Genomic DNA, 25,830 nt, shown 5'->3' with positions numbered 1-25,830 from the left:
TTTGGATTGATAGTTATAACACATTCCTCTTAGAACTCTACCTGGCATCTACATGCTCCCACTTGTATATGGTTTAAACATTACACATTTACCATAATATAAGGCCTGATTTCAAAGCAAGCCTCTGACCATTATAGATTCAAGTCGTCTCCCCTTACCTTGACCTTGTTTGTATTAGGAACCATTCTAACATTAGAACACTCAACAACCACCAAGTATATTACTTAACAGATGGACAGCTGACTCATAATTAGCAGGTCAACGTTGATAGTGTCATGCACGTCACTGTCTGCTGTAATACTGTACCTCACAACAGTCTCTTGGGATTGTTTTTGAGTCTGTATGCTGAAATAACAGTTGAAACAAGGGTATTCCGTTTATTATTGCATAAAGGTGGGGAAAGAAATAGTTGAAACCAGTCAATGATCCACAGAAAGCTATTCACACAAAATGGAAGTGCATTTCATTTCAAATACGTGTACAGTATCCACCTGCGCCTGTGTCGACGACGTTCCTTGCTATCGCTGCGGCTTTCCCTGCTCTTCCTCCTTTCCCGGCACCTCTTCTTCCTCTCTCGGCTGAGACTGCGGGACGGGGTACGCCACCCATGCCGATTCTCCTTGTCCCGCTCTGAAGGGGGGAAGAGGGAGGAAGAGGAGGCGAACAGGGGAGAGTCACAGTGACAAAGTCACAGGATCCTTTAGTTGCAGCAGGAGAGAAAAATCCTTATGCATTCTGCTTTAAAAAAAAGTCATATGCACAAGTATATGCTGCTACTCCTATTATAACTAACGTTAGAGGAGTTAAAAGGCAATTGCCATTCACGCTATCAATATGCAGAGAAAGCACATCTGTAACACTATTCCCCGATTCTACATTGCATAAATGTGTCCTGGTCTAGTAGCCTTTATATAAGCTAACTGATGGTGAGCGTGGTGCAGTTAATAAGAGCAAAAGTCATGGACAGGTCCCAATTCTTTTTTTCATTCGCTCCCGAAAACCCCCACTAATCAGGCAGATGTAACTAGCTATTCTGTGACGGCTAGCGGGTCAATCAGTCCCTTTTGTCGTACATTACGAGCAGACGTGCCAGCATGTGAGTCTGTATGTGTCATAAATTAATATTGTTTTGGTAAACAAATCATCGGCCTAGTGCAAGCAGCTAGCTGACAGCAATGTAGTGACTGCGGGCTACTGGTATGCTAGCTGGTAAAATGAACCATTACTATAGGATGAATGGGCAACACTCACCTTTCTTATTTTCAGTCAACAATCTCTCGAATTCATCAAAATCCGACATTTTAGGCCTAGATTGGATGACTTATCTTGTTAGTTTAGCTACCAAGGCTACAAATAAACACAGCTTGTTTGAATCAAGACTGGACACAGGAAATTAGGACGCCCTCTGTCGGTATGGAATAATACTGATCTAGTGTGTGCGGAACAGAGGAATTCTGGAACATTTTTCAGAGGCCAGTTAAAAAGACAGACATATTTCTTAAATGTAATATCTAGGAAGACAGATACCAACAACTAAAACGCATAACTGCATTTTGCGCAAACAATGTTTTTTATTGTACAGCAGATGGGTTACACTGCTTTCACTGACCTCAATATACTATCGAAACGTGGGAAAAAAATGTCAATAAATACATAAATTAACAAAATAATATTGTAGCTGTGGATCAGGAATTAACAAATGGTTCAACAATGAAAACAAATAAACATGTACAGGTGGAGTTTCTTTAAACCCACGGCTCAGAACGGTGTGCCTGTCCATTAACTGTCTTTACCATCAAAACAACATTCGATGTATGCTCAAATTCTTCACATTTTCCATTAATTTGGACTCCGCAAACTTATATTTCCCTGAATGGCAGTCATCTACAAAAACTAGCAGGGCTCTCAAAGGAAGGAATACAGTGTCTGCAGTATGTCAGTGCTTCTACCATTCATGAATCATGCAGAAAGTCACACCGCAGATCATTCTGCTGTGCCACCTGACAATGAAAGATAGCCATGAATCAAAGACTATAAAAACTTAATTTAATTACCATGAACAGCATCTCCAACCAGCAGATGACGCAGGATGGAGCCAACATTATTTTTCTATGTAACTGCTGTAACAGGCTACGTCACAAAATTATCCAGTGTGTGGCTTTTAGTCAATACAGTGACAGACTACAACCTTTTACACAAATTCCATCTCTCTTTCCTTGCACAATCTATGATGGGTAAACAGATATCTCTCGCTCAGCAACAAAAAACTCCTCTTAGTGCCCCAATGCAGTAATCCTGCAATTAGCCCTTCAGAAAATGATTCAAACACAATGAATGTGATACTTCAAGAGAAGAGGTAAAAAATAAATACAAAAAATTAATTATAACTTCTGAAGCTAGAGCCAAATGGCTCTTAACGAAGCCTTACAGCCTTTGGTATGTGACGCCCCATGAAGGTCAATAACTTTTCAGTCTACCTTCCCTCCATGTCTAAACTTATAGGAGGAAAGGACCTTCCATTAGTTTCTGAACCTGTAGGAGATGGGCAGAAGCAGGTGGTTCTTCTTCATGGCTGCCACTTTGGCGTGCATGGGCTCGTCCAGGGCCTTGTAGCAGCGGCGGGCGTAGTCCAGGAGCTTCTCCTTGGAAGACTCAAACTCGCCCACCTCGGCCACCTTCTCTGGGGCTACCAGCAGCAGCTCGGCGATGGGGGATGTGGAGGCCATAGTGTTGCGGTCCACCCGGTGGACCTGGAAGGCCTTGGACATGCTCCTCAGGCGCTGGTAGGTGAGGAGGATCTTCTGGTACCGATGGAGCACACCGTCAGGATCTTTCACTGAAGGAGAGGAGCCATTTTAGTTAGCAGTTGATAGGAATTTCTCCCAAGATTGTGATAACAAGGAAACAATTTAATATTATGACGCAGCAGACAAATGCACCGGGCATAGGAAATAACCTAGAAATAAACTATGACTTGATTACCTCTTTGTCTTTCCTTGCCCCGAGTAATCCGGAAAACTCGTCTCATTTTCATTCTTGGCTCCCCACCATTCTTGGATCCCTTTTTCTTGGACATCTTCTCGTCTGATGAATCGTCCTCCTCTTCCACTTCCTCTTCCTCCATATAACCGTCTTCCTCAAAGTACTTATCTTCTTCGATCACACGCACCTCCTGTTTTACTGGATGGGGGGGGCAGTGACAAAATGTATCCTCGTACACGTCAAGACACTAGATGACGGTTGACACTAAAGCCCAGCTTAAGCTGTATGATTCTCCCACTCCTAAAAAGCCATCCCACCCAAAATCTATTCTGCTTCCCTCTCACCAGGTACTCTGCTGCTACATGTGTGAGGTTGGCTCTGGACGTGTTTCCGTAGCATTCCAGACCTGGTGGTCATGGGTGAAGGAGGAGGGCTTGGAGCTCTCTCTGGTGGAGGTTTCAGAGTAGTGTAGTTCAGACTAGTGTGCTGGGATTCGGGATAAACATCTAACAAAGAGGGGAGAGGATAATCGATTTTTAAACGAGTTCCAATTTTGATTTTTTTTTTTTCCCCCTCTACCTCAATTTCCCTCTCTCCATGTATCGGCCTATATAGTTGTGTATTCACTTGTATATTTTTCCAAACAGTGCACTAAATAGAAAGTGTGACTAGATAAGAAACAGTGCTTCAATTGAACGTACAGTCAAGTACTAACCCACTGGGCACACACTGGTTGAATCAACGTTGTTCAATGAAATTACATTGAACCAACCTGGAATAGAAGCTGAATTGACATCTGTGCCCAGTGGGAAGTCAGTAGAGAAGTGCTCCCCACCACCAACCCCCCCAGTCTTTACGGTTGCTCTCCGGCGTCCTCATGGAGGAGACAAAGCGTTCCAGCTGGCAGCGCAGGAAGTTGCGTTCCTCCTCCAGGTCCTCGATGCGCTTCTGCAGCCACGAATTCTTCTCCAGGGACACACAAAGGTGGGTGCGCAGGTTGGTGATCAGCATGAACGGGCTGTAGTGCGGAGGCATTTCAGAAGCCGACTCTGGAAGGGGGCAGTTCATTATTTGAGGCATTGGTCATACGTGGGTAGGCCCTGAGAAGTTATTGACCACCTGACTTATGACACCATAATTACATTATTAATATAGTTGATTAAGGTAGCAAGAGGTGATTATGCAGGGCACTATTCATGAGGGATGGTAGTTTAATTACCTCCACCCTCCAGGTGAATGGAATTTCTATCCAATTAGTGACAATCAATAAACTGTAGATCACTTTGCTCGGGTTTGAGTAGCCCTGAACTATCTGACATTGTCATGATAGGAGAACACATTTATCAGGGGTTGCTTAACTTACTAATATTCTGTATGAGAGGCAGGTAAAATGGTTAATACAGAAGTCTGGTTGTTACCCAACACACCCCCCCCAAAAAATGTTTTATCTGTCTGACTGGTATTATGCACAAATGTACCTTCCAAAATCTGCTCACTCTGGTTCAGATAGGCAGACCGGCCCTGGTTCTCCTCAAAGGGGAAGGATACTTCATATTCATCCACAACATTATACAGACCTTCAGGGACCACAGTCAATGGTAGTGACACATGAGTGACACATAATAAAAAATGTCATTTGATAAATATACTGTTTAAATGGAAGTGCATCGAGTAAGCCAATTGTGCTTTTAAACATTTGCAAAGTAAATGCAGTAATTTTGTAAAATAACAATGCAGCCTATTCGGAGGAGGAAGACAAATGAAAGTACCTGTTGCATTCCTCGTGCTTGTCCGATCAGTCATCCTTCGTGGGTTGAGTGCTGTTCTGCAAATATGTAATACATATGGCAACATTGTAACATTATAATAAGCACCATCGTGGATCATACGTTAAGAAAAGTGTTGAAACAGTCATTAGTCCGTCGAGACGGTGATGTCACCAGCTGTAAAACAATTAAGGTAACCCCAATGCGATTTCGCCATATAAGTGGTATCTAATAAGTTCACCTGCTCCGAAATTGGTTGCACAAAGCTGAACTGTAGCTAATGCAATACGAATACAGGTTAAAAACAACTTATGTACTGGCATGAAAGGTCAGCGAATGGTTTGTATTAGTTGTTACCTCGTTCTTCAAAAAGAGCCGCAAGTTAATAAGCAAGTTAATAACCATCCGTTTCCCATCAGGTGAAATGGGGTGAATTCGACAGCTTTTCTAATCGAGCCACGTGCGTAATTACGGCGTAGGGGGTGTAACGCTTCGGACTTCCTCTTCGATGGCTAATGAGAATGTATAATAATTACAGTGAAACTAATCTAATACCTACTTCATCGTGTCTTCAAATAACCTACATCAACTACTGCATTTGCATCTTATAGCCGACCATGAGAATCATTTCATACAAGTTTTGCATACTGTATGTGGGAGGAGCTCAGGTGAGATTGTGGGAGGGGGTAAAATAGTTTTTGAGAAAACACAAAAAAATTAAAAGATGGGTTGGAATTCGACAATTCCGGGAGAATAAAAAACTTGACCAGATAGACAATGATTTTTTCTAATAAGTCGACATCAGTGTCACCTGGGCCAATTAAAAACAAAAAGTGTAAAACATGACAAAGCGCATCTAAACGTCAGTCTACCGACTATCAAAATTATGTTTAACAATATATTCTGCCTAGCCTTACTATTTTCTTTGTTGCTTTGGAGTGAAAATGTAATTAGTTTGGATATGCTGGGATTATAAAATAGTACCTTCCCACAGGGCACAGTTTTGATTTACATTTGGTTGAGCTGTCAACTAACGAGAATTCAACGTGAATTCAACCAACAATTTCACCCTGTCGTTGGATTTATTTTAAAAGTTGGGTGAAAAAAATACGAAATTCTCTTACTTTGATTACATTTTGCAATTCTACACAGTTTTCCACGTTGATTCAACGTCATTACATATACTTTTTGGGTTGAAATGAAGTGGAAACAACGTTGATTAAACCAGTTTTTGCCCTGTGGATTCCTTATACCATACAAACATTGTGTTTACATTTTTGTTACCTAATACCAACCACTTTTATTTCCCACTCATGTAGATGATAAATTATATTTAGCCTTTCATATTCCCTAGCATTTATTTACATATTTTTTGTGTCAGATTTCTGATTCCCTCACTCATTCAGGTGTGACCATGGGGCTTTGTGATGGCCTGTCCCACTGTAAATGGACTTGTGCTGATGGACTTGCTGGGTGGCGTCGCCTTGCTGGTGGGAGTCTTTGTCCCTCTGGATGTCAAAGGCAGAGACTTTGGGGATCTCCTGGTGTACACAGGGGCACTGTTCGTGCTCATGTCTCTGGGTGCTGTGGTACAGCGGCAACATTGACGGCCTTGCCTCCAGCAAAGAGCTGGGCCACATTGGCACCACTGTGGACCGACTGGCCGGCACCCTCAGCCGCAAGATGCATATCCATCGCCCCAGGGGACCTTAGGGCTGTGGCTGTCCATAAAAACAGGTAAGTTACTTATCGGGACTTAAATAATGGGTTATAGGCCCAAACATATTCTAAATTATACATACAGTATAGGGCTCATCTGGGAAAGAGACAGCATGATTCCCTGTTAAAATAAATGTTCAATATTATAAATACATGCCAAGACATGCTAATTGTGATGCATCTACTCTGCAACATGTAAAATAATGACATGCAATTGATCTGTAACCTCTCGTTCTCTGCCTCTTCTTTCAATAGGCTTTCCATCTTCACGCTGGTGGGTGGATGCCAGACATGGATCAATTACCCCCCAATCTCCCCTCACATTGAACCACTTCAATAGTTCTTGTTCTAGTGCAGTGTTTTACATTTTCTTCTGAGACTTGAGTCCAGCAGTATTAGTGTTTGATGGGTAATAATAGCAGTGTTTTATGCCAAAGGGTTGACTGCACTCACCTAACATGTATTTCCCCTGTATAGGGGCGGCAGGTAGCCTGGTGGTCAGCGCGTTGGACTTGTAACTGAAAGGTTGCAAGATCAAGATTTTGGGACCGTTTCTACAGTGAACTGTAAATAGAGTCAAACAGATTTATTCTCAGGTCCCCACAAGGAGAGTATGTACATTATGTATCAATAGACCTGTTTGGACTGACACTCTTATTCAACCAAATCACACAGCATACATTTAAACACACTTAAGAACTTGGATACACACAATGCATATTCCATCGCAGAGATACACCAATGCAAGTATCTATGGTGACTATTGTGCCTACTACTATGTTTAGATAGATATTCATAATTGTACTCTATTTTCTAGGTGATGTGTATGACCACAATTCAATATGCCAATAAGAGCAAATGGGAGCTTTTTAAACCACTTAAACAAAACATCATTAGCTTTATATTGAGAGGGCTCAATTTAAGTTTAATGTTATCTTATTCAGAGGATACCGTCAATCAACTCATATTCTGTATAATCATACTAAAAACAACAGGCTTAATAGAAAGCATGGGAGAGAAAATGGGCTCTCCTGGAAGAAGAGAAAATAGATTTGTTCTGTCAAATGTAGAGTTTTTTTTAACTTGTGGTCCAGGAGGGCCAGCCGCAATGTGTGCAGAGTTTTGTTCTAGCTCAGAATCAACACCTGATTTAATTAATTAATGAAGGTCTTCAATTTAATCATGGCCTAAAATGAAGATCTAATCCGGTATTTAAGAGCTGGAACAAAAGCCTGCAGTCTGTGGTCCGCCGGTAGCAGAGTTAACCTGCCTATATAGCCTGTCCTATATAGCCTGTCCTGCCCGGGCTTGTTTGTTCTATGTTCCATTGTTGTGATCTAATTGCCAGCTCTTTTCATACCCCTCACTATATTTATCATGGCATGTATCTGACATACAGACATGGCATGGCCATTAGATCGCTTTGGCACCGCTCCGTCCTGGCATAAACCATCACTTTAACCTCTCCTCCCTCTGTCTCTTCATCAATGAAAAGATCCCTTCATTAGCACGGTCGGCCCGCCACCCACTAGGCCTAAACCTTAATTTAGAGCAAAGGTTAGATTGTATTCGGTCTTGGGGCAGCAGCTTTACTGGCTCAGAGAGTTGAGGGGGCTGTTGAAACACTTAAACACAAGTATAGATCCAGCCCAGGGGAAAAACCACTCTTTAAAATAGGAATGGATGGACAAAACAAGTGGGGGTGAATGTGTGTCAGGCCAGGGAGATCCCAATGGGTAAGGTGTGTGTGGAGAAAGTGGAATGTGAGGACTAGACTATAGCTGAAGAGTGGCACTATGCCAACCTCTTTTAAGGCGATCTGGAACTATGCCTCTGTCAGTGGGTGTTCTGGCCATCTGAACCTTTAAGTAGTTTGATTTCATTCACAGGTTAATTGAGGGACTGATGTTAACACACATGTCTTGGCGCCAGTCTTCCCAGGGGTCTCTCCTTGATGTGGTTGAGAAAATTGAATCAATGTTAAAGGTATTTCAGAATCTGGCATCATTTAAATTAAATTCAAAAAACTTTATTTTCCCCCTTAGGACAATTCTATAAGTGATATAGTGGGGCTTCACACATACAGCGCTTTCGGAAAGTATTCAGACCCCTTGACTTTTTCCACATGTTGTTACATTACAGCCTTATTCTAAAATGTATAAAATTGTTTTTCCCCTCATCAATCTACACACAATACCCCATAACGACAAAGTAAAAAATAGTATCACATTAACATAAGTATTCAGACCCTTTACTTTGTTGAAGCACCTTTGCAGATCCTCTCAAGCTCTGTCAGGTTGGATGGGGAGCGTCGCTGCACAGCTATTTTCAGGTTTCTCCAGAAATGTTAGATCGGATTCAAGTCCGGGCTCTGGCTGGGCCACTCAAGGACATTCAGAGACTTGTCCCGAAGCCACTCCTGTGTTGTCTTGGCTGTGTGCTTAGGTTTGTTGTCCTGTTGGAAGATCAACCTTCACCCCAGTCTGAGATCCTGAGCACTATGGAGCAGGTTTTCATCAAGGATCTCTCTGCACTTTGCTCTGTTCATCTTTCCCTCCATCCTGACTAGTCTTCAAGTCCCTGCCGCTGAAAAACATCCGGACAGCATGGTGCTGCCACCACCATGCTTCACCATAAGGATGGTGCCAGGTTTCCTCCAGATGTGACGCTTGGCATTCAAGCCAACTAGTTACATCTTGGTTTCATCAGACCAGAGAATCTTGTTTCTCATGGTCTGAGAGTCTTTAGGTGCCTTTTGGCAAACTCCAAGCGGTCTGTCATGTGCCTTTTACTGAGGAGTGGCTTCCGTCTGGCCACTCTACAATAAAGGCCTGATTGGTGGAGAGCTGCAGAGATAGTTGTCCTTCTGGAAGGTTCTCCGATCTCCACAGAGGAACTCTGGAGTTCTGTCAGAGTGACCATTGGGTTCTTGGTCACTTCCCTGACCAAGGCCCTTCTCCCCCGATTGCTTAGTTTGGCCGAGCGGGCAGCTCTAGGAAGAGTCTTGGTGGTCCCAATCTTCTTCCATTTAAGAATGATGGAGGCCCCTGTGTTCTTGGGGACCTTCAAAGCTGCAGACATTTTTTGGTACCCTTCCCCAGATCTGTACCTTGACACAATCCTGTCTTGGAGCTCTACAGATAATTTGTTCGACCTTATGGCTTGGTTTTTGCTCTGACATGCACTGTCAACTGTGAGACCTTATATAGACAGGTGTGTGCCTTTCCAAATCAATTTCGAGTCTCATAGCAAAGGGTCTGAATACTTATGTAAATAAGTTATTTAAAAAAAATGTTTTAATACATTTGAAAACATTTCTAAAAAACCTGTTTTCAATTAGTCATTATGGAGAGTTGTGTGTAGATTGATGAGGGAAAAAATATATTTGATCGATTTTAGGATACGGCTGTAATGTAACAAAATGTGGAAAAAGTGAAGGGGTCTGAATACTTTCCGAATGCACTGTACAACAAACAAGCACATAGACAATAAATGGACAAGAAACATAATTAGTATCCTCGATGCTATCTTTTATTGGTGTTCCCTTGAGCAAGGAACTTAACCCCTAAAACTGCACCAGAGGCGCTCACGGAAAATTGGTAACAGGTATTATACTACATACCTCTTTTGCTGTAAAAAATTTTGTATTCATTTGATCAATGAAATGATGTTCACTGTGTGAAACACAAAATAAATTGAACTCATTTAGATTCAGACACACTTTGGCTGCATTTAAACAGGCAGCCCAATTATGACATTTTGCCAATAATTGGGCAAAAGATCGGAATTGAGATGCCTGAGTAAACACATCCTTTCTGGCTTAGATTCAATACACAGTGTTAAAATTAGTACTTTCTAACGTTCATAGGCCCATCTTTTTTCAGTGTTGATAAATGAAAACCCCTTCACAGTGTTGCGTCCCTATAATACACTGACTGGGGGTGTCGAAAATTAACATTGTGCCAGTCAATTAAGCAACAACACTAAGCATTACAGGTGGGGTAAGGAAAAGGCCAGAGAAAAAAAGGGAGAAGGAGAAAACGGGTTAACCAAATCAATAAAAACGTGGCCCCTCCATAGGACAATACTACAAAGCAGGATCAACGAGTTAGCCAGCTAACTTTGATAAACAACTAGAAATAACTATTGGTTTTCTGGTTCATTAAACTTAGGTATGTGTTTGTGGTTGTTGAGTCAATTAGACCATACCCATTTCAAGCTCATCTTTTTAAAAATAAATATATAAAAAGTTATTTCAGAAAATGTATACAAGTTAGCTTGCTAACTTATTGATCCTGCATTGTAGTAAACCCCTCAGGTCCTAGTGATAAACAAAAGTAGACAGATGTGGTGAAACCTCAGGCTATCAAGACCCATCCTTCTTTTATGTAGAGCTATCTTGGTTGTCAACCAGTTACCACCATTATACTTATACCAACTCCAATTAAATTAGGGAAGTAATTAGCACTCTACCAACAAATATAATGCACATTTTCTTCCAGGCAGTTTCACCTAAGCAGGTGGTGGGCTACGGCTTATGGTTCATAGGTCAGGTAAGCGCACTTAAGACCCCTGGACCAAAGACAGAGGGGCCAATCATCACTAACTCGTCTTAGTTCTGTGAGAACCTGAAAGTTTAGCCCTTTCTAATTACGGGAGAAGAATAGGTTACCTGTGTGTTACTATTCTGTCTTTTTTACTATTCTGTCTGTCTCTGTCTCGATGGTGGTTTATGAAAATCTTAAATAGTAACAGGAGCTCAACAAAAATAAGATCTACATCAACAAAGGAATCTTTGTTCACTGTTATGCTGCTCCCAAACCTGGTGATTTAATAAAGCTAACATGATGATTTAATAAAACTAACGTGGTCATTTACCTCAGAGGTGATTTGAATAAAGCTTGACGGTTTGTTAAATAACCATATCTGGCAACAAAGAAACAGTGAGCAGACATTACCTTTTTTTCTATATCACTGTACATAGTTTGACCAAACCCTCTAGATGAGATCCCAACTGACTAAAACACCTAAACCTAAAAGACGGACCTACAGTTAACTATCTAGGAACTGCCAACAATGTGTTGAGAAATGGTTGCATGGCCCCTCTACACTAACCTCAGCTGATATCTGTGACAACAGCTCATATCTGTAAGACCATTGTTGTTGTTTTCTTATTCAACTCAAGCATTGACAACAGACAAGTCTTACTGATGGCGTTGAAGGTAAAGCTACATTTACATTTTAGTCATTTAGCAGACGCTCTTATCCAGAGCGACTTACAGTAGTGAATGCATACATTATTGTTTTCTTTCCGTACTGGTCCCACGTGGGAATCAAACCCACAACCCTCGTGTTGCAAACACCATGCTCTACCAACTGAGCCACACGGGACCACTACAGACGATACCTACACAGCAGTCTGTGTATGTGGATAAAATGCTCATTGCAATAGGTTAAAAATAATGTAATTGTTTAAAGTTGTTTGTACTTGTTAAGAAAGGGAAATACAAAAATAAGGACATATTAAGACATTACATAGACATTGCATAAAATATATTGTGTGTGTGTGTTAACGTGTGGACAAGGATTGACGGAGAAACAAAAATGTGCAGATAAAAAGTTCATTTGGGTGTGTTTGTGGCTCAGCACCTTAACAATCCTGTATAATTGACTTAGTCCACCGGCGGGTGTAGCAGGCTCCCCTTTTCTCTCTGCTGACCATGTGAGTATCACTTTCATCTTGACTAGTCTTCTCTGAGTCACTCACACAGGTAAGCTTTGAATTCATCGATGTATGTCTTGTTTCCGCATCACAGTCCGTGTTGATATGCATTTGCCCTGTAAAGGACACAAGGGGGGACTATTTATTTCACCTTGAAACATAACATGTGGAACGCCAAGAGCAATGCCGTCTCCAAGGAAATCCTGGAAGACCTGAAGCTCAGCACCAAGTTCACCCATTGGTACAAGAACTTCCAGAAGTCATGTCCCACAGGACATATCACACCCAAGGAGTTCAAGGTCATCTACAGCCACTTCTTCCCCAAGAGCAACACCCAGACATATGCGCAGGTCGTCTTCCGAGACCAATGATGACAGCACTCTGGACTTCAAGGAGTACATCATTGCACTGCACCTGACATCCACCAGGAAGCTGGAGTGGACCTTACATTTACATTTTAGTCATTTAGCAGACACTCTTATCCAGAGCAACTTACAGTAGTGAATGCATACATTTCATACATTTTTCCCCGTACTGGTCCCCCGTGGGAATCAAACCCACAACCCTGGCATTACAAAGACCATGCTCTACCAACTGAGCCACACGGGACACTGTTCAACTTGGACAAGAATGGATACATCACCAAGTCGGGAGTGATCGAGATCTGCAGCATGATTGGGGGAGGGGAAGCGGAGAGTGGATGGATGGGTGGATAAATAGACAGATCAATAGAGATGACATGCATGTGTCATGACGTTGCCCTCTCTCTGGGAACAAGGAGCAGAGTTGACCCCCTCCCCCTTGCACCATCCCCTTACCTACCTCTCCCTACCCAGGCCCTGTGAAGGCGGTCGTAAAATTCTAAAGGAGAATGTCCTGCCGCATGGCCCAGTTGAGACAGAGAGGGGTTTCATAGAGAGACAAAGGAAATTCTTCCAACTCACAGAATTGGGGAACCAAATGACATTTATGTTCTGGAGAAGGTATAAAAGATCGGTGAAGAATCCAGCTACGAACTGGTCCGCTTGGTACAATTTTGTGATGATACTCATTGGAAACAATAGTGCCATATTACCATACTAAGATTTATATAATAGCCTCAGCTATGGGACTTGGTTGTATACAATGATTTAATAAGATTGAAGCTATTTGGAATATGTTGAGAGGCTATGTACTGATGTTAATGTGATAGAATTGTATTTCTGTTCAAAGCTTAACTCAGTCATCGGCACGCCCCCAGTGACACAAACAAGACCTGGCGTCATGAGACAGCCTTTTTCTGTCATTCCGAATAAAACCCCCACCCAGGGTTACTTTCTTCAGACCAGGCCTCCACTCCATTACGAGTTGGCCAATAGGTTTGACCATACATTCTTCTACTGAACTTTAACCATACCACGTGGTTAAACTATCGATACAGAATAAGAACAAGTCTTTGATATTAAGTACTAGTCTGCAGCTAGAATTCGGTATCATTGAATGCGAAGACCGACGAAACATCCATTCTATAACGACATTAATGAATGTCGCTTTGAAAGATCCATTCTAACCGAGAGAGAGAGAGCGAACGCGGACAAAAACTCTCCAACAGGACAAAAACTCTCCAACAAGGATCCCGACGACACACTGAGCGTAAATATATATTGATTGCAATTGTTCCCGAATGAGTGAGTGTTCATGTGCAAAGGATAAGCATATCAATTGTTAATATTTATCAACTCTGTAGGGTCTTCTCAGCTGACCCCCCCTTGTTGGTTTAACAAGCCGCCATGCCGGTTTAGCCCACTAGGGCACATTACTCTACCAATTCTTTGTGACGATAATTAGTGTTTGTATACTTTCTGTGAATTACTTTGTTTAGTAAATAAATGATTTTAAGACAGTTGATGTATGGATGACTTAGTAAAGGCTGGGTTCGTGCCGATACAACAATTTACGACGTTTGGAATGAGACTGGACGCGAGGTAAAATACACCATTTAAACCAGAAGATAATCGGCCTATACTATAATATAATATAATATATAATGTTATAATATAGGAAAGTTATATTAGGAAAATTATAACTTTGTAATCTGAATATTTTCCTTGGTGCCCCGATCTCCTAGTTAATTACAGTTAAACGATTAATCAGTTTAATCGTGTGATAATAATTACAGGGAGTTATTTTGATAAACATGTCTTCAGTTAATGGTGCCCAAAGACACGACACATGTTAGAAACTAATGCTGTTGACGGATGCTTGTCATCTAAATCCAAACTAGCCTTAAACTAAGCCTCTGTATTGACACTGAGGGGTTAAGGTTTAAGGTTGTGTGAGGTTGATTCTGGTCATCAAGTATCATCTGGTTGTACTACTTGTTGAGCTACTTGGTGATTGAGATGGGGGAGGGGCTGTGGTTAGGGTCTCAGGCAGTATGGAGGAGGGATAAGCCTCAAGCTCTGTTTTAGCTTCTAAGATGTAGTACTTGTCCCCTGAACAGATTCTCTGACATTTCTACCCACAAACCTTCTACCCAGAAGTGGGCGATTCTTATATCAAGGGCTCTCAGCCATAGGATAATTAAACACTTTATAACATGAGCAAACTAAGCCAAAGAATGTCATGTTCAATCAAAAAAATTGTGACTTTCCATTTGACAAAGAAAGTGGTAACACCAAAATCTCACAATTCATTGCTTTGGTGCCTCGCTCCTGCTATGGAGGCTCAGGTAGCATTATAGTGACCTGGAGGCTGCTGTAAATTGTTTTGCCTCAGTGATAGTGTCAATGTCCCTGCGGTGCAGATTCATTCTGACACTGATACCATTCCACTGCAGCGTCTGACTGTATTCACCGGACCCATAGTCAGCTCCCCATCACTTAGGTAACCAGTTGTGTACTGAAGGTGGTCAGAATGAATGAGCTGTAAACAATTAAACATGACCTAGTACTGAGGTTAAACTAAAAGTGTGTAGGAGGGAGGGAGGGAATTAGGGAGGGAGGGAGGGATAAACAGTGTCTTAAAGACTTAAAGACACATCTCGTTGTGTCCTGGGCTGCAGGTCATGATGCACGTAACACTCACTGTGCAATTATCTCCCATGGCTGTCTGGAAGTAAATGTGTCAATTGTTCAAACGTGCAAAGGCTGTTGAATACTAAAATCGTGAATGATGTTTTAGGCCAAATGAAAATGTTTTTTTAAACCTACCATTTCTTATATGGCCCTTCGATCTGGATATATGCTAAAGAATGACAGTGAGTTTGCCCACCCTGTAGTGATCATGGTGAAGTGTACAATATTGCCAACCAATATCTGAACAGTCAGTGCTTTGCCGTGTAAATGTGACCAATGACAAACACCACATACTGTATTTTGCTGGGGTTAATAGTGGTTTACATACAGTACCGGTCAAAAGTTTTAGAACACCTACTCATTCCAGGGTTTTTATTTATGTAGACTATTTTCTACATTGTAGAATAATAGTGAAGACATCAAAACTATGAAATAACACATATGGAATCATATAGTAACCAAAAAAAGTGTTAAACAAATCAAAACATATTTGAGATTATTCATAGTAGCCACCCTTTGCCTTGATGACAGCATTGAACACTCTTGGCATTCTCTCAACCAGCTTCATGAGGAAGTCACCTGGAATGCTTCCGGGTTTGGAGGGGGTAGTCGCACTTCGCTTCGCTCCACAGGTAATATTACATTTCATTACATTACAACGGTTTGATTTGTTTGATCTGAGCATTTCTTTTCTTAGCTAGCTACATAGCCGTCTTTGTATCAAAGATAATTGAGTAGTTTAGAGTAATTATCGAGTAATTATCGAGGTTAGCTAGCCAGCCAGCTGTTTTCGTCCTCCTAACTTAGTCAACACTGCTAGCTAGCCAACTAGCCAACTTCTACCGACTAGCAGCACTGTAGAAACTATTACATTACAACGGAACGACTTGATTAGTGTAGTGCTAGCTAGCTACATAGCTGTCTTTGCTGTATTTGTATCTAAGATAATTGTGTAGTTTAGAGTAATTTATCGAGGTTAGCTAGCCAGCCGTGCCACGACGCCGTTGTCCAGACTTAGTCAACACACCTAGTCATCATCAAACCCACTGCTAGCTAGCCAACCTTTACTGACTAGCAGCACTGTAGAAACTAATACACTACAACGGAACGATTTGACTAGTGCAGTGTTAGTTGTCTTTGTCATAGTTTGATAATTGTGTAGTTTAGAGTAATTTATCGAGGTTAGCTAGCCAGCCGTGCCGCGACGCCGTTGTCCAGACTTAGTCAACACACCTAGTCATCCTTAAAACCCACTGCTAGCTAGCCAACCTTTACTGACTAGCAGCACTGTAGAAACTAATACACTACAACGGAACGATTTGACTAGTGCAGTGTTAATTGTCTTTGTCATAGTTTGATAATTGTGTAGTTTAGAGTAATTTATCGAGGTTAGCTAGCCAGCCGTGCCGCGACGCCGTTGTCCAGACTTAGTCAACACACCTAGTCATCATCAAACCCACTGCTAGCTAGCCAACCTTTACTGACTAGCAGCACTGTAGAAACTAATACACTACAACGGAACGATTTGACTAGTGCAGTGTTAGTTGACTTTGTCATAGTTTGATAACTGTGTAGTTTAGAGTAATTATCGAGGTTAGATAGCCAGCTATTTTCATCCCCCGCGACGCCATAGTTGCTTTTGTATCATGTTAAGGTGTAGTACTGAAACTATCGAGGTTACCTAGCCAGCTACACGTTCAAACAAAGTCAACAACGCAGCCACTGCTAGCTAGCCTACTTCACCAGCCAGCAGTACTGTATCATCTTTGTCATTTTAGTCAATAACATTTTTGCAACGTAAGCTTAACTTTCTCAACATTCGAGAAGTGTAGTCCACTTGTCATTCCAATCTCCTTTGCATTAGCGTAGCCTCTTCTGTAGCCTGTCAACTATGTGTCTGTCTATCCCTGTTCTCTCCCCTCTGCACAGGCCACACAAATGCATCACACCGCGTGGCCGCTGCCACTCTAACCTGGTGGTCCCAGCGCGCACGACCCACGTGGAGTTCCAGGTCTCTGGCAGCCTCTGGAACTGCCGGTCTGCGGCCAACAAGACAGAGTTCATCTCAGCCTATGCTACCCTCCAGCACCTCGACTTCTTGGCACTGACGGAAACATGGATTACCACAGATAACACTGCTACTCCTACTGCTCTCTCCTCATCTGCCCACGTGTTCTCGCATACCCCGAGAGCATCTGGCCAGCGGGGTGGTGGCACTGGAATCCTCATCTCTCTCAAGTGGACATTCTCTCTTTCTCCCCTGACCCATCTGTCTATCTCCTCATTTGAATTCCATGCTGTCACAGTTACCAGCCCTTTCAAGCTTAACATCCTTATCATTTATCGCCCTCCAGGTCCCTTGGAGAGTTCATCAATGAGCTTGACGTCTTGATAAGTTCCTTTCCTGAGGATGGCTCACCTCTCACAGTTCTGGGTGACTTTAACCTCCCCACGTCTACCTTTGACTCATTCCTCTCTGCCTCCTTCTTTCCACTCCTCTCCTCTTTTGACCTCACCCTCTCACCTTCCCCCCCTACTCACAAGGCAGGCAATACGCTTGACCTCATCTTTACTAGATGCTGTTCGTCCACTAATCTCATTGCAACTCCCCTCCAAGTCTCCGACCACTACCTTGTGTCCTTTTCCCTCTCGCTCTCATCCAACACTTCTCACTCTGCCCCTACTCGGATGGTATTGCGCCGTCCCAACCTTCGCTCTCTCTCTCCCGCTACTCTCTCCTCTTCCATCCTATCATCTCTTCCCTCTGCTCAAACCTTCTCCAACCTATCCCCTGATTCTGCCTCCTCAACCCTCCTCTCCTCCCTTTCTGCATCCTTTGATTCTCTATGTCCCCTATCCTCCAGGCCGGCTCGGTCCTCCCCTCCTGCTCCGTGGCTCGACGACTCATTGCGAGCTCACAGAACAGGGCTCCGGGCAGCCGAGCGGAAATGGAGGAAAACTCGCCTCCCCTGCGGACCTGGCATCCTTTCACTCCCTCCTCTCTACATTTTCCTCTTCTGTCTCTGCTGCTAAAGCCACTTTCTACCACTCTAAATTCCAAGCATCTGCCTCTAACCCTAGGAAGCTCTTTGCCACCTTCTCCTCCCTCCTGAATCCTCCTCCCCCCCCTCCCTCTCTGCGGATGACTTCGTCAACCATTTTGAAAAGAAGGTCGACGACATCCGATCCTCGTTTGCTAAGTCAAACGACACCGCTGGTCCTGCTCACACTGCCCTACCCTGTGCTTTGACCTCTTTCTCCCCTCTCTCTCCAGATGAAATCTCGCGTCTTGTGACGGCCGGCCGTCCAACAACCTGTCCGCTTGACCCTATCCCCTCCTCTCTTCTCCAGACCATTTCCGGAGACCTTCTCCCTTACCTCACCTCGCTCATCAACTCATCCTTGACCGCTGGCTACGTCCCTCCCGTCTTCAAGAGAGCGAGAGTTGCACCCCTTCTGAAAAAACCTACACTCGATCCCTCCGATGTCAACAACTACAGACCAGTATCCCTTCTTTCTTTTCTCTCCAAAACTCTTGAACGTGCCGTCCTTGGCCAGCTCTCCTGCTATCTCTCTCAGAATGACCTTCTCGATCCAAATCAGTCAGGTTTTAAGACTGGTCATTCAACTGAGACTGCTCTTCTCTGTGTCACGGAGGCTCTCCGCACTGCTAAAGCTAACTCTCTCTCCTCTGCTCTCATCCTCCTAGACCTATCTGCTGCCTTTGATACGGTGAACCATCAGATCCTCCTCTCCACCTCTCCGAGTTGGGCATCTCCGGCGCGGCCCACGCTTGGATTGCGTCCTACCTGACAGGTCGCTCCTACCAGGTGGCGTGGCGAGAATCTGTCTCCGCACCACGTGCTCTCACCACTGGTGTCCCCCAGGGCTCTGTTCTAGGCCCTCTCCTATTCTCGCTATACACCAAGTCACTTGGCTCTGTCATATCCTCACATGGTCTCTCCTACCATTGCTATGCAGACGACACACAATTAATCTTCTCCTTTCCCCCTTCTGATAACCAGGTGGCGAATCGCATCTCTGCATGTCTGGCAGACATATCAGTGTGGATGACGGATCACCACCTCAAGCTGAACCTCGGCAAGACGGAGCTGCTCTTCCTCCCGGGGAAGGACTGCCCATTCCATGATCTCGCCATCACGGTTGACAACTCCATTGTGTCCTCCTCCCAGAGTGCTAAGAACCTTGGAGTGACCCTGGACAACACCCTGTCGTTCTCTACTAACATCAAGGCGGTGACCCGATCCTGTAGGTTCATGCTCTACAGCATTCGCAGAGTACGACCCTGCCTCACACAGGTCCTAATCCAGGCACTTGTCATCTCCCGTTTGGATTACTGCAACTCGCTGTTGGCTGGGCTCCCTGCCTGTGCCATTAAACCCCTACAACTCATCCAGAACGCCGCAGCCCGTCTGGTGTTCAACCTTCCCAAGTTCTCTCACGTCACCCCGCTCCTCCGCTCTCTCCACTGGCTTCCTGTTGAAGCTCGCATCCACTACAAGACCATGGTGCTTGCCTACGGAGCTGTGAAGGGAACGGCACCTCCGTACCTTCAGGCTCTGATCAGGCCCTACACCCAAACAAGGGCACTGCGTTCATCCACCTCTGGCCTGCTCGCCTCCCTACCTCTGAGGAAGCACAGTTCCCGCTCAGCCCAGTCAAAACTGTTCGCTGCTCTGGCACCCCAATGGTGGAACAAGCTCCCTCACGACGCCAGGACAGCGGAGTCAATCACCACCTTCCGGAGACACCTGAAACCCCACCTCTTTAAGGAATACCTAGGATAGGATAAAGTAATCCTTCTAACCCCCCCCCCAAAGATTTAGATGCACTATTGTAAAGTGGTTGTTCCACTGGATATCATAAGGTGAATCCACCAATTTGTAAGTCGCTCTGGATAAGAGCGTCTGCTAAATGACTTAAATGTAAATGTAATGTAATGAATGCATTTCAGTTAACAGATGTGCCTTGTTAAAAGTTAATTTGTGGAATTTCTTTCCTTCTTAATGCGTTTGAGCCAATCAGCTGTATTGTGACAAGGTAGGGGTGGTGTACAGAAGATAGCCCTATTTGTCAATTTTATGACAAGAACAGCTCAAATAAGCAAAGAGAAATGAGAGTCCATCATTATTTTAAGACATGAAGGTCAGTCAATCCGGAAAATGTAAAAAAACGTTGATAATTTCTTCAAGTGCAGTCGCAAAAACCATCAAGCGCAAGGATGAAACTGGCTCTCATCAAATCAAATCAAATGTATTTATATAGCCCTTCTTACATCAGCTGATATCTCAAAGTGCTGTACAGAAACCCAGCCTAAAACCCCAAACAGCAAGCAATGCAGGTGTAGAAGCACCTCTCATGAGGACCGCCACAGGAAAGGAAGACCCATAGTTACCTCTGCTGCAGAGGATAAGTTCATTAGAGTTACCAGCCTCAGACTGCAGCCCAAATAAATGCTACAGTGTTCAAGTAACAGACACATCTCAACATTAACTGTTCAGAGGATACTGCGTGAATGAGGCCTTTAATGGTCGAATTGCTGCAAAGAAACCACTACTAAAGGACACCAATAAGAAGAAGAGACTTGATTGGTTTTGTGCTTAGTGGGACTATAATTTGTTTTTCAACAGGACAATGACCCATCACACCTCCAGGCTGTGTAAGGGCTATTTGACAAAGAATGAGAGTGATTAGAGTGCTGCGTCAGATGACCTGTTCTCCACAATCACCCAACCTCAACCTAATTGAGATGGTTCGGGATGAGTTGTCATCAAGGCAAAGGGTGGCTATTTTGAAGAATCTAAAATGTAAAATATGTTTTGATTTGTTTAACACTTTTTACTACATGATTCCATATGTGTTATTTCATAGTTTTGATGTCTTCACTATTGATCTACAATGTAGAAAATAGTAAAAATGAAGAAAAACCCTTGAATGAGTAGGTGTGTCCAAACTTTTCACTGTTACTGTATATTTAAAAAAAAGCCTAAATCCTCAACAAACCAAGTCTGTGTGAACTGTAAATGGGAACAAGCTGCTGATGATTTGTCAGTTGGCACCAGTCCTTAGGCTCTAATCTTCTTTAAGCTCCATGTTTACAGTTGAAATGCTGAAATGTGATTTAGTGGTTTTTGTACCACCATTCTTCTCTCCAAAATGTTATTTTGATTGCTTACAAGCCATGGGAACACAATGCGATTTAATCAAAACTAAGGTTCAGATGGGAAGCATATTTATAAATGGTAGTTACTAACATTTGAAATCCCTCGAAACCAACATATTTTCCCTGAACGTAAATATTTGTAAATGTTCATGTTAATGGTATATGATTATTTCATACATTTACATTGTTCATGAAGGAATGCGGTGTGTGTTTTTGACAACGCTTCGGAGCGATGTTTTCTTTATCCTTACCTGTAAAGATTATAACTTGATTGTTTCATAGTACAACCATCAATGTTCCACAGTAATCTCTCTTTTAAAATGTTCCCATATAAACTTTAATCAGGCCTGGGATATGGTTTTGTGAGAAGATTAAAAAGAACAGGATGGGGATGTTCTAAGGATATGTTCTCACTGCAGTGATCTGGTGTTTATAGTTGATGTAGGGTGAGAGAATTTCCGTGACATCCTTTCACAAACACTTTACAACAAGAGCCGCTTGTATTGAGCGTACGTCTCAAAGTAAAATGGTTCCATGATTTTTGAAGTATTCGGCACAATTGGTTTTGCGTATTTGTCAGTAACTCTCCCATGTTACAGAATAACTGATAGCTGCCGATGCCTATTTCAGCAACAACAAAAAAAACACCTGTTTCAAATAAACACGAGGTCTAAATTATTTTTTTTAACGATATTACCATGGACACAGCTCTGATATTCCCATGGTCATGTGCATTAAAAACATTTTTACAAAATTCTGTCATTGTTGCCAGCCATCACGCCACCATAAAGAAACACGACATCACCGGTATCGTTCTTCATGGTGTTGAAGGGCGAAACGGGGGGTATGATAGGCAGTCTAGTCGTTGATCTGCGATGGATTTGTTGTTAACATTTTTATACTGGTCATACGGGTCACAATAAACAGTGTGGTAGTCTATTCAAAACTGTACTGAGCAAAAGCTATACCATATTTAGTCCCTCCCTGATATTTGACTGATCCTAAACTATGCCCCTTGTGTATCCAACAGGCTATTTTCAAGCTAATTCCTAAGGACGATAACACACTGGCCCAACGACGATAACACACCGGCCCAACGACGATAACACACCGGAGAAGAGGGCCAACAAACTCTGGTCATTTTTTGAGAAAAAGTCAATGGTGAGAAAAATAAATTATTGTTTAATGTGATTTGACATTTGAACTGTAATATAAACCTGTTGATGATGATTCCTATCTGTTTCTTCCTCTTGCTCTCTCTCCTCACCTCAGAGCGAGTTACAGACGGAGAGTTCATCACCGGTGTGATGAGGATGCGCTTCGCCTCATTCAGTATGCTAATAAATTCTGTTGCCTCCGGTCTACATTCCTAGCTTGGTCCCAGATCTGTTTGACCCATAGGACCATAGGAGTTGACAATAGGAGTTGGCAAGACAGCACAAACATATCTTGGTTCAGGCTCCTACATATACTTAAACTGGAAATAAACCAATCCTCCATCTTTAAGACAATGGAAAATCATATGCTTGATTTTCTAAATATTGAGCATGGGCGACGGAGAGGAACAAATGGTGCAATTTGAGGACATGTGTCGGAGAGTAGTGCAGGCACTGGAGATGGGAGTGAGAACAGATGTTGTTGATGTTTGTGTGCGTCTGTATGTTGTCTTTTGTGTGTGTATGTTTTGTGTTGTATTGTTTGAAGAAAAAAACGATAAAATAATAATAGCTATATAATTTTTGGACTTGGTATTTAACTTGAGAAAGGCTTAAGAGTATTGAGAGCTGTTACAAGGGGTTTGCAACGCATGGTGTTTGCAACGCCAGGGTTGTGGGTTCGATTCCCACGAGGGGCCAGCACGGAAAAAATAAAATGTATGAAATGAAATGTATGCATTCACTACTGTAAGTGGCTCTGGATAAGAGCGTCTGCTAAATGACTAAAATGTAATGCTATTCATTAGCTAATCATTCGTTAAATATTTTTGAAATGTGTATCAATGAAGCAATAATAACAAAGGGAGTGCAATCAAAGATAACGTTTTAGAGAATGTGTTTAAAATGTAACTTGTAAAGACATGAGTCCTGATACCAGCAGACAAAATCTAATATGAAGGTCAAGGGTTAAATACTGTAAACTCACACAATGCCAACTACGATACAAGTCTTTATGACATTTACCTCATGAAATCTCTTCTCTTTTTAAAGTAGAAAGAAACTTGGTAAAATTTGTTGAAGCTACTTTACTCAGAGTTTGCCGCTGTTATTGAAGGATAAGGATTATTGTGCTTTTCAATCAGTTTCTTTGACTTAATATTACCCTCTGAAAATGATAGACACAAACTTTATAGAAGTGCAAACGCTTCGACTGAAAGTATTGCTGAACTAGTGTTTTCTCTGTCTGTTGGAGCTTGGTTCTCACTCATTTAATGTGCAAACCTTTTCTTTTGATAAGATGTTGACTTTATGAAAGATTTGTCATGAACTTTAGATTCCATTAGCTTCAAGCTTCATTAGATAAAAATGTCTCTAGCAGTTCTTAGAGAGCTGGGGTGTATGGGAAGGCAAAATCAAATCTGTCTATCAGATGATTATTTGTCTTTGTGTTTGATTGTGTTATTTGTGTTTTACCCCTCTGTTTTTGCAAACAATTCGTTTTCTGTTTTGACTCCAAATAATTATTGTGAGATAAAGCATTTCACTTCAAGAAAAGTTATTTTAACGGTTGATACATTATTAAAAGAAATTGCTATTTTCTGATTGGAAATGTCAACATTAAATTCAGAATCGATCCATACAACATATAAACTCTTGTCAAATACATTCCTTACAGTATTGTCATACTACTTACATTGCTGATCATATAGGCTAATGTTGCATAATTCCTATCCTCTTTTTTTATTTACATTCTCTGTCATTTACTACATACACTACATGATCAAAGTATGTGGACACCTGCTCGTTGAACTTCTCATTCCTTGTTCAGCTTAAGGTGATATACAGGTCAGGGCTCTGTGCAGGCTAGTCAAGTTCTTCTACACTGATCTCGACAAACCATTACTCAAAACTGCATCAAAAATTCCCAGACACCACACCACTGTGTGAGAGGTGCAAGCAGGATGAGGGGACGTTGACCCACTTATTTTGGACATGTCCTAAGTTACATGCTTACTGGGCTCTCATTTTTGATGACTTATCTAAAGCCTTCGATAGAGTTATAGCCCCAGACCCATTGATCAGTCTGTTTGGTACAGTTGATGGGAATAACCAGGAAGGGAAGGCTGTTCTCTATTAGCCAAAATGCTCGTATTGCAATTTTGGAAATTGGAGACTGTACCTAGGGAATGGAAAGGGGAATAACTAGTCAGTTGTCCAACTGAATGTATTCAACTGAAATGTGTCTACCCCTGTGAATCAGAGAGGTGCGGGGGGCTGCCCACGTCTTCGGTGCCCGGGGAAATCGACCTACCTTTGTCCTCTAAATTTGCCATCCCGTTCAACACTACAATGATTGTCAATGTTTGTTTCTCTTGTCTTCTTTTTTTATTGGAAAATAATAAACATATTATAAAAAAAAAAGAACATCTCATTCCAAAATCATGGGCATTAATATGGAGTTGGTCCCCCCTTTGCTGCTATAACAGCCTCTTCTGGGAAGGCTTCCCACTAGATGTTGGAACATTGCTGCGTGGACTTGCATCCATTCAGCCACAAGAGCATTAGTGAGGTCGGGCACTGATGTTGGGCGATTAGGCCTGGCTTGCATTCATCCTAAAGGTGTTGATGGGGTTGAGGTCAGGGCTCTGTGCAGGCTAGTCAAGTTCTTCTACACTGATCTCGACAAACCATTTCTGTATGGACCTCGCTTTGTGCACGGGGGCATTGTCATGCTGAAACAGGAAAGGTCCTTCCCCAAATTTTTTCCCCAAAGTTGGAAGCACAGAATCATCTAGAATGTCATTGTGTGCTGTAGCATTAAGATTTTCCTTCACTGGAACTAAGGAGCCAAGGTCGAACCATGAAAAACAGCCGCAGACCATTATTCCTCCTCCACCAAACTGTACAGTTGGCATTCTGCATTGGGGCAGCTAGCGTTCAAACCCAGATTCGTCCGATCGGACTGCCAGGTGGTGAAGTGTGATTCATCACTCCAGAGAACGCGTTTCCTTTGCTCCAGAGTCCAATGGCGGCAAGCTTTACACCACACCAGCCAACGCTTGGCATTGCTCATGGTGATCTTAGACTTGTGTGCAGCTGCTCAGCCATGGAAACCCATTTCATGAAGCTCCTGACGAACAGTTATTGTGCTGACGTTGCTTCCAGAGGCAGTTTGGAACTCGGTAGTGAGTATTGAAACTGAGGACAGAGGATTTTATACGCGCTTCAACACTCGCCGGTCCCG

General features: G+C 42.6%; 2 protein-coding genes and 1 pseudogene across 2 annotated transcripts in view; 1 reads left to right on the top strand and 2 right to left on the bottom strand.

The window, feature by feature from the left end:
- The window catches only part of LOC100380519 (Splicing factor U2AF 65 kDa subunit), a gene marked incomplete at its 3' end in the record, with an annotated part of 35,757 nt that extends 34,374 nt beyond the window's left edge, over positions 1-1,383 (bottom strand). Inside the window, 3 exon segments of the mRNA NM_001173804.1 lie at positions 307-345; positions 492-630; positions 1,252-1,383. Of these exon segments, the coding sequence (NP_001167275.1) occupies positions 307-345; positions 492-630; positions 1,252-1,300 (227 nt within the window). The 5' untranslated portion in view covers positions 1,301-1,383.
- Positions 1,384-1,625: 242 nt separating this feature from the next.
- Positions 1,626-5,421, bottom strand: ccdc106b (coiled-coil domain containing 106b). The gene is made up of 7 exons (XM_014142202.2): positions 5,106-5,421; positions 4,752-4,807; positions 4,461-4,559; positions 3,840-4,031; positions 3,327-3,488; positions 2,983-3,180; positions 1,626-2,836 (listed from the first exon to the last, which is right to left on the bottom strand). Exons 2-7 carry the CDS (start codon positions 4,783-4,785, stop codon positions 2,520-2,522), a joined length of 1,002 nt encoding a protein of 333 aa, XP_013997677.1. The 5' UTR covers positions 4,786-4,807; positions 5,106-5,421; the 3' UTR covers positions 1,626-2,519.
- Positions 5,422-12,353: 6,932 nt separating this feature from the next.
- Positions 12,354-24,910, top strand: LOC106570166 (visinin-like; annotated as a pseudogene).
- Positions 24,911-25,830: the final 920 nt, after the last annotated feature.

The sequence above is a fragment of the Salmo salar genome, chromosome ssa14, assembly GCF_905237065.1.
Source record: "Salmo salar chromosome ssa14, Ssal_v3.1, whole genome shotgun sequence".
Classification (NCBI taxonomy): domain Eukaryota; kingdom Metazoa; phylum Chordata; class Actinopteri; order Salmoniformes; family Salmonidae; genus Salmo; species Salmo salar.
Note: the sequence above shows the minus strand (reverse complement) of the source record. Positions and strands in the feature narration are given on the sequence as shown.

What these genes read in the sequence shown, in the direction of transcription:
- ccdc106b (XM_014142202.2), bottom strand. Translation starts at nt 4,785, where the DNA reads ATGACTGATCGGACAAGCACGAGGAATGCAACAG. An exon ending in GAGTGAGCAGATTTTGGAAG is followed by an intron (nt 4,032 to 4,460) that starts GTACATTTGTGC and finishes GCCCCCTTCCAG; the next exon opens with AGTCGGCTTCTGAAATGCCT. An exon ending in GGGCAAGGAAAGACAAAGAG is followed by an intron (nt 2,837 to 2,982) that starts GTAATCAAGTCA and finishes CCTCTCCTTCAG; the next exon opens with TGAAAGATCCTGACGGTGTG.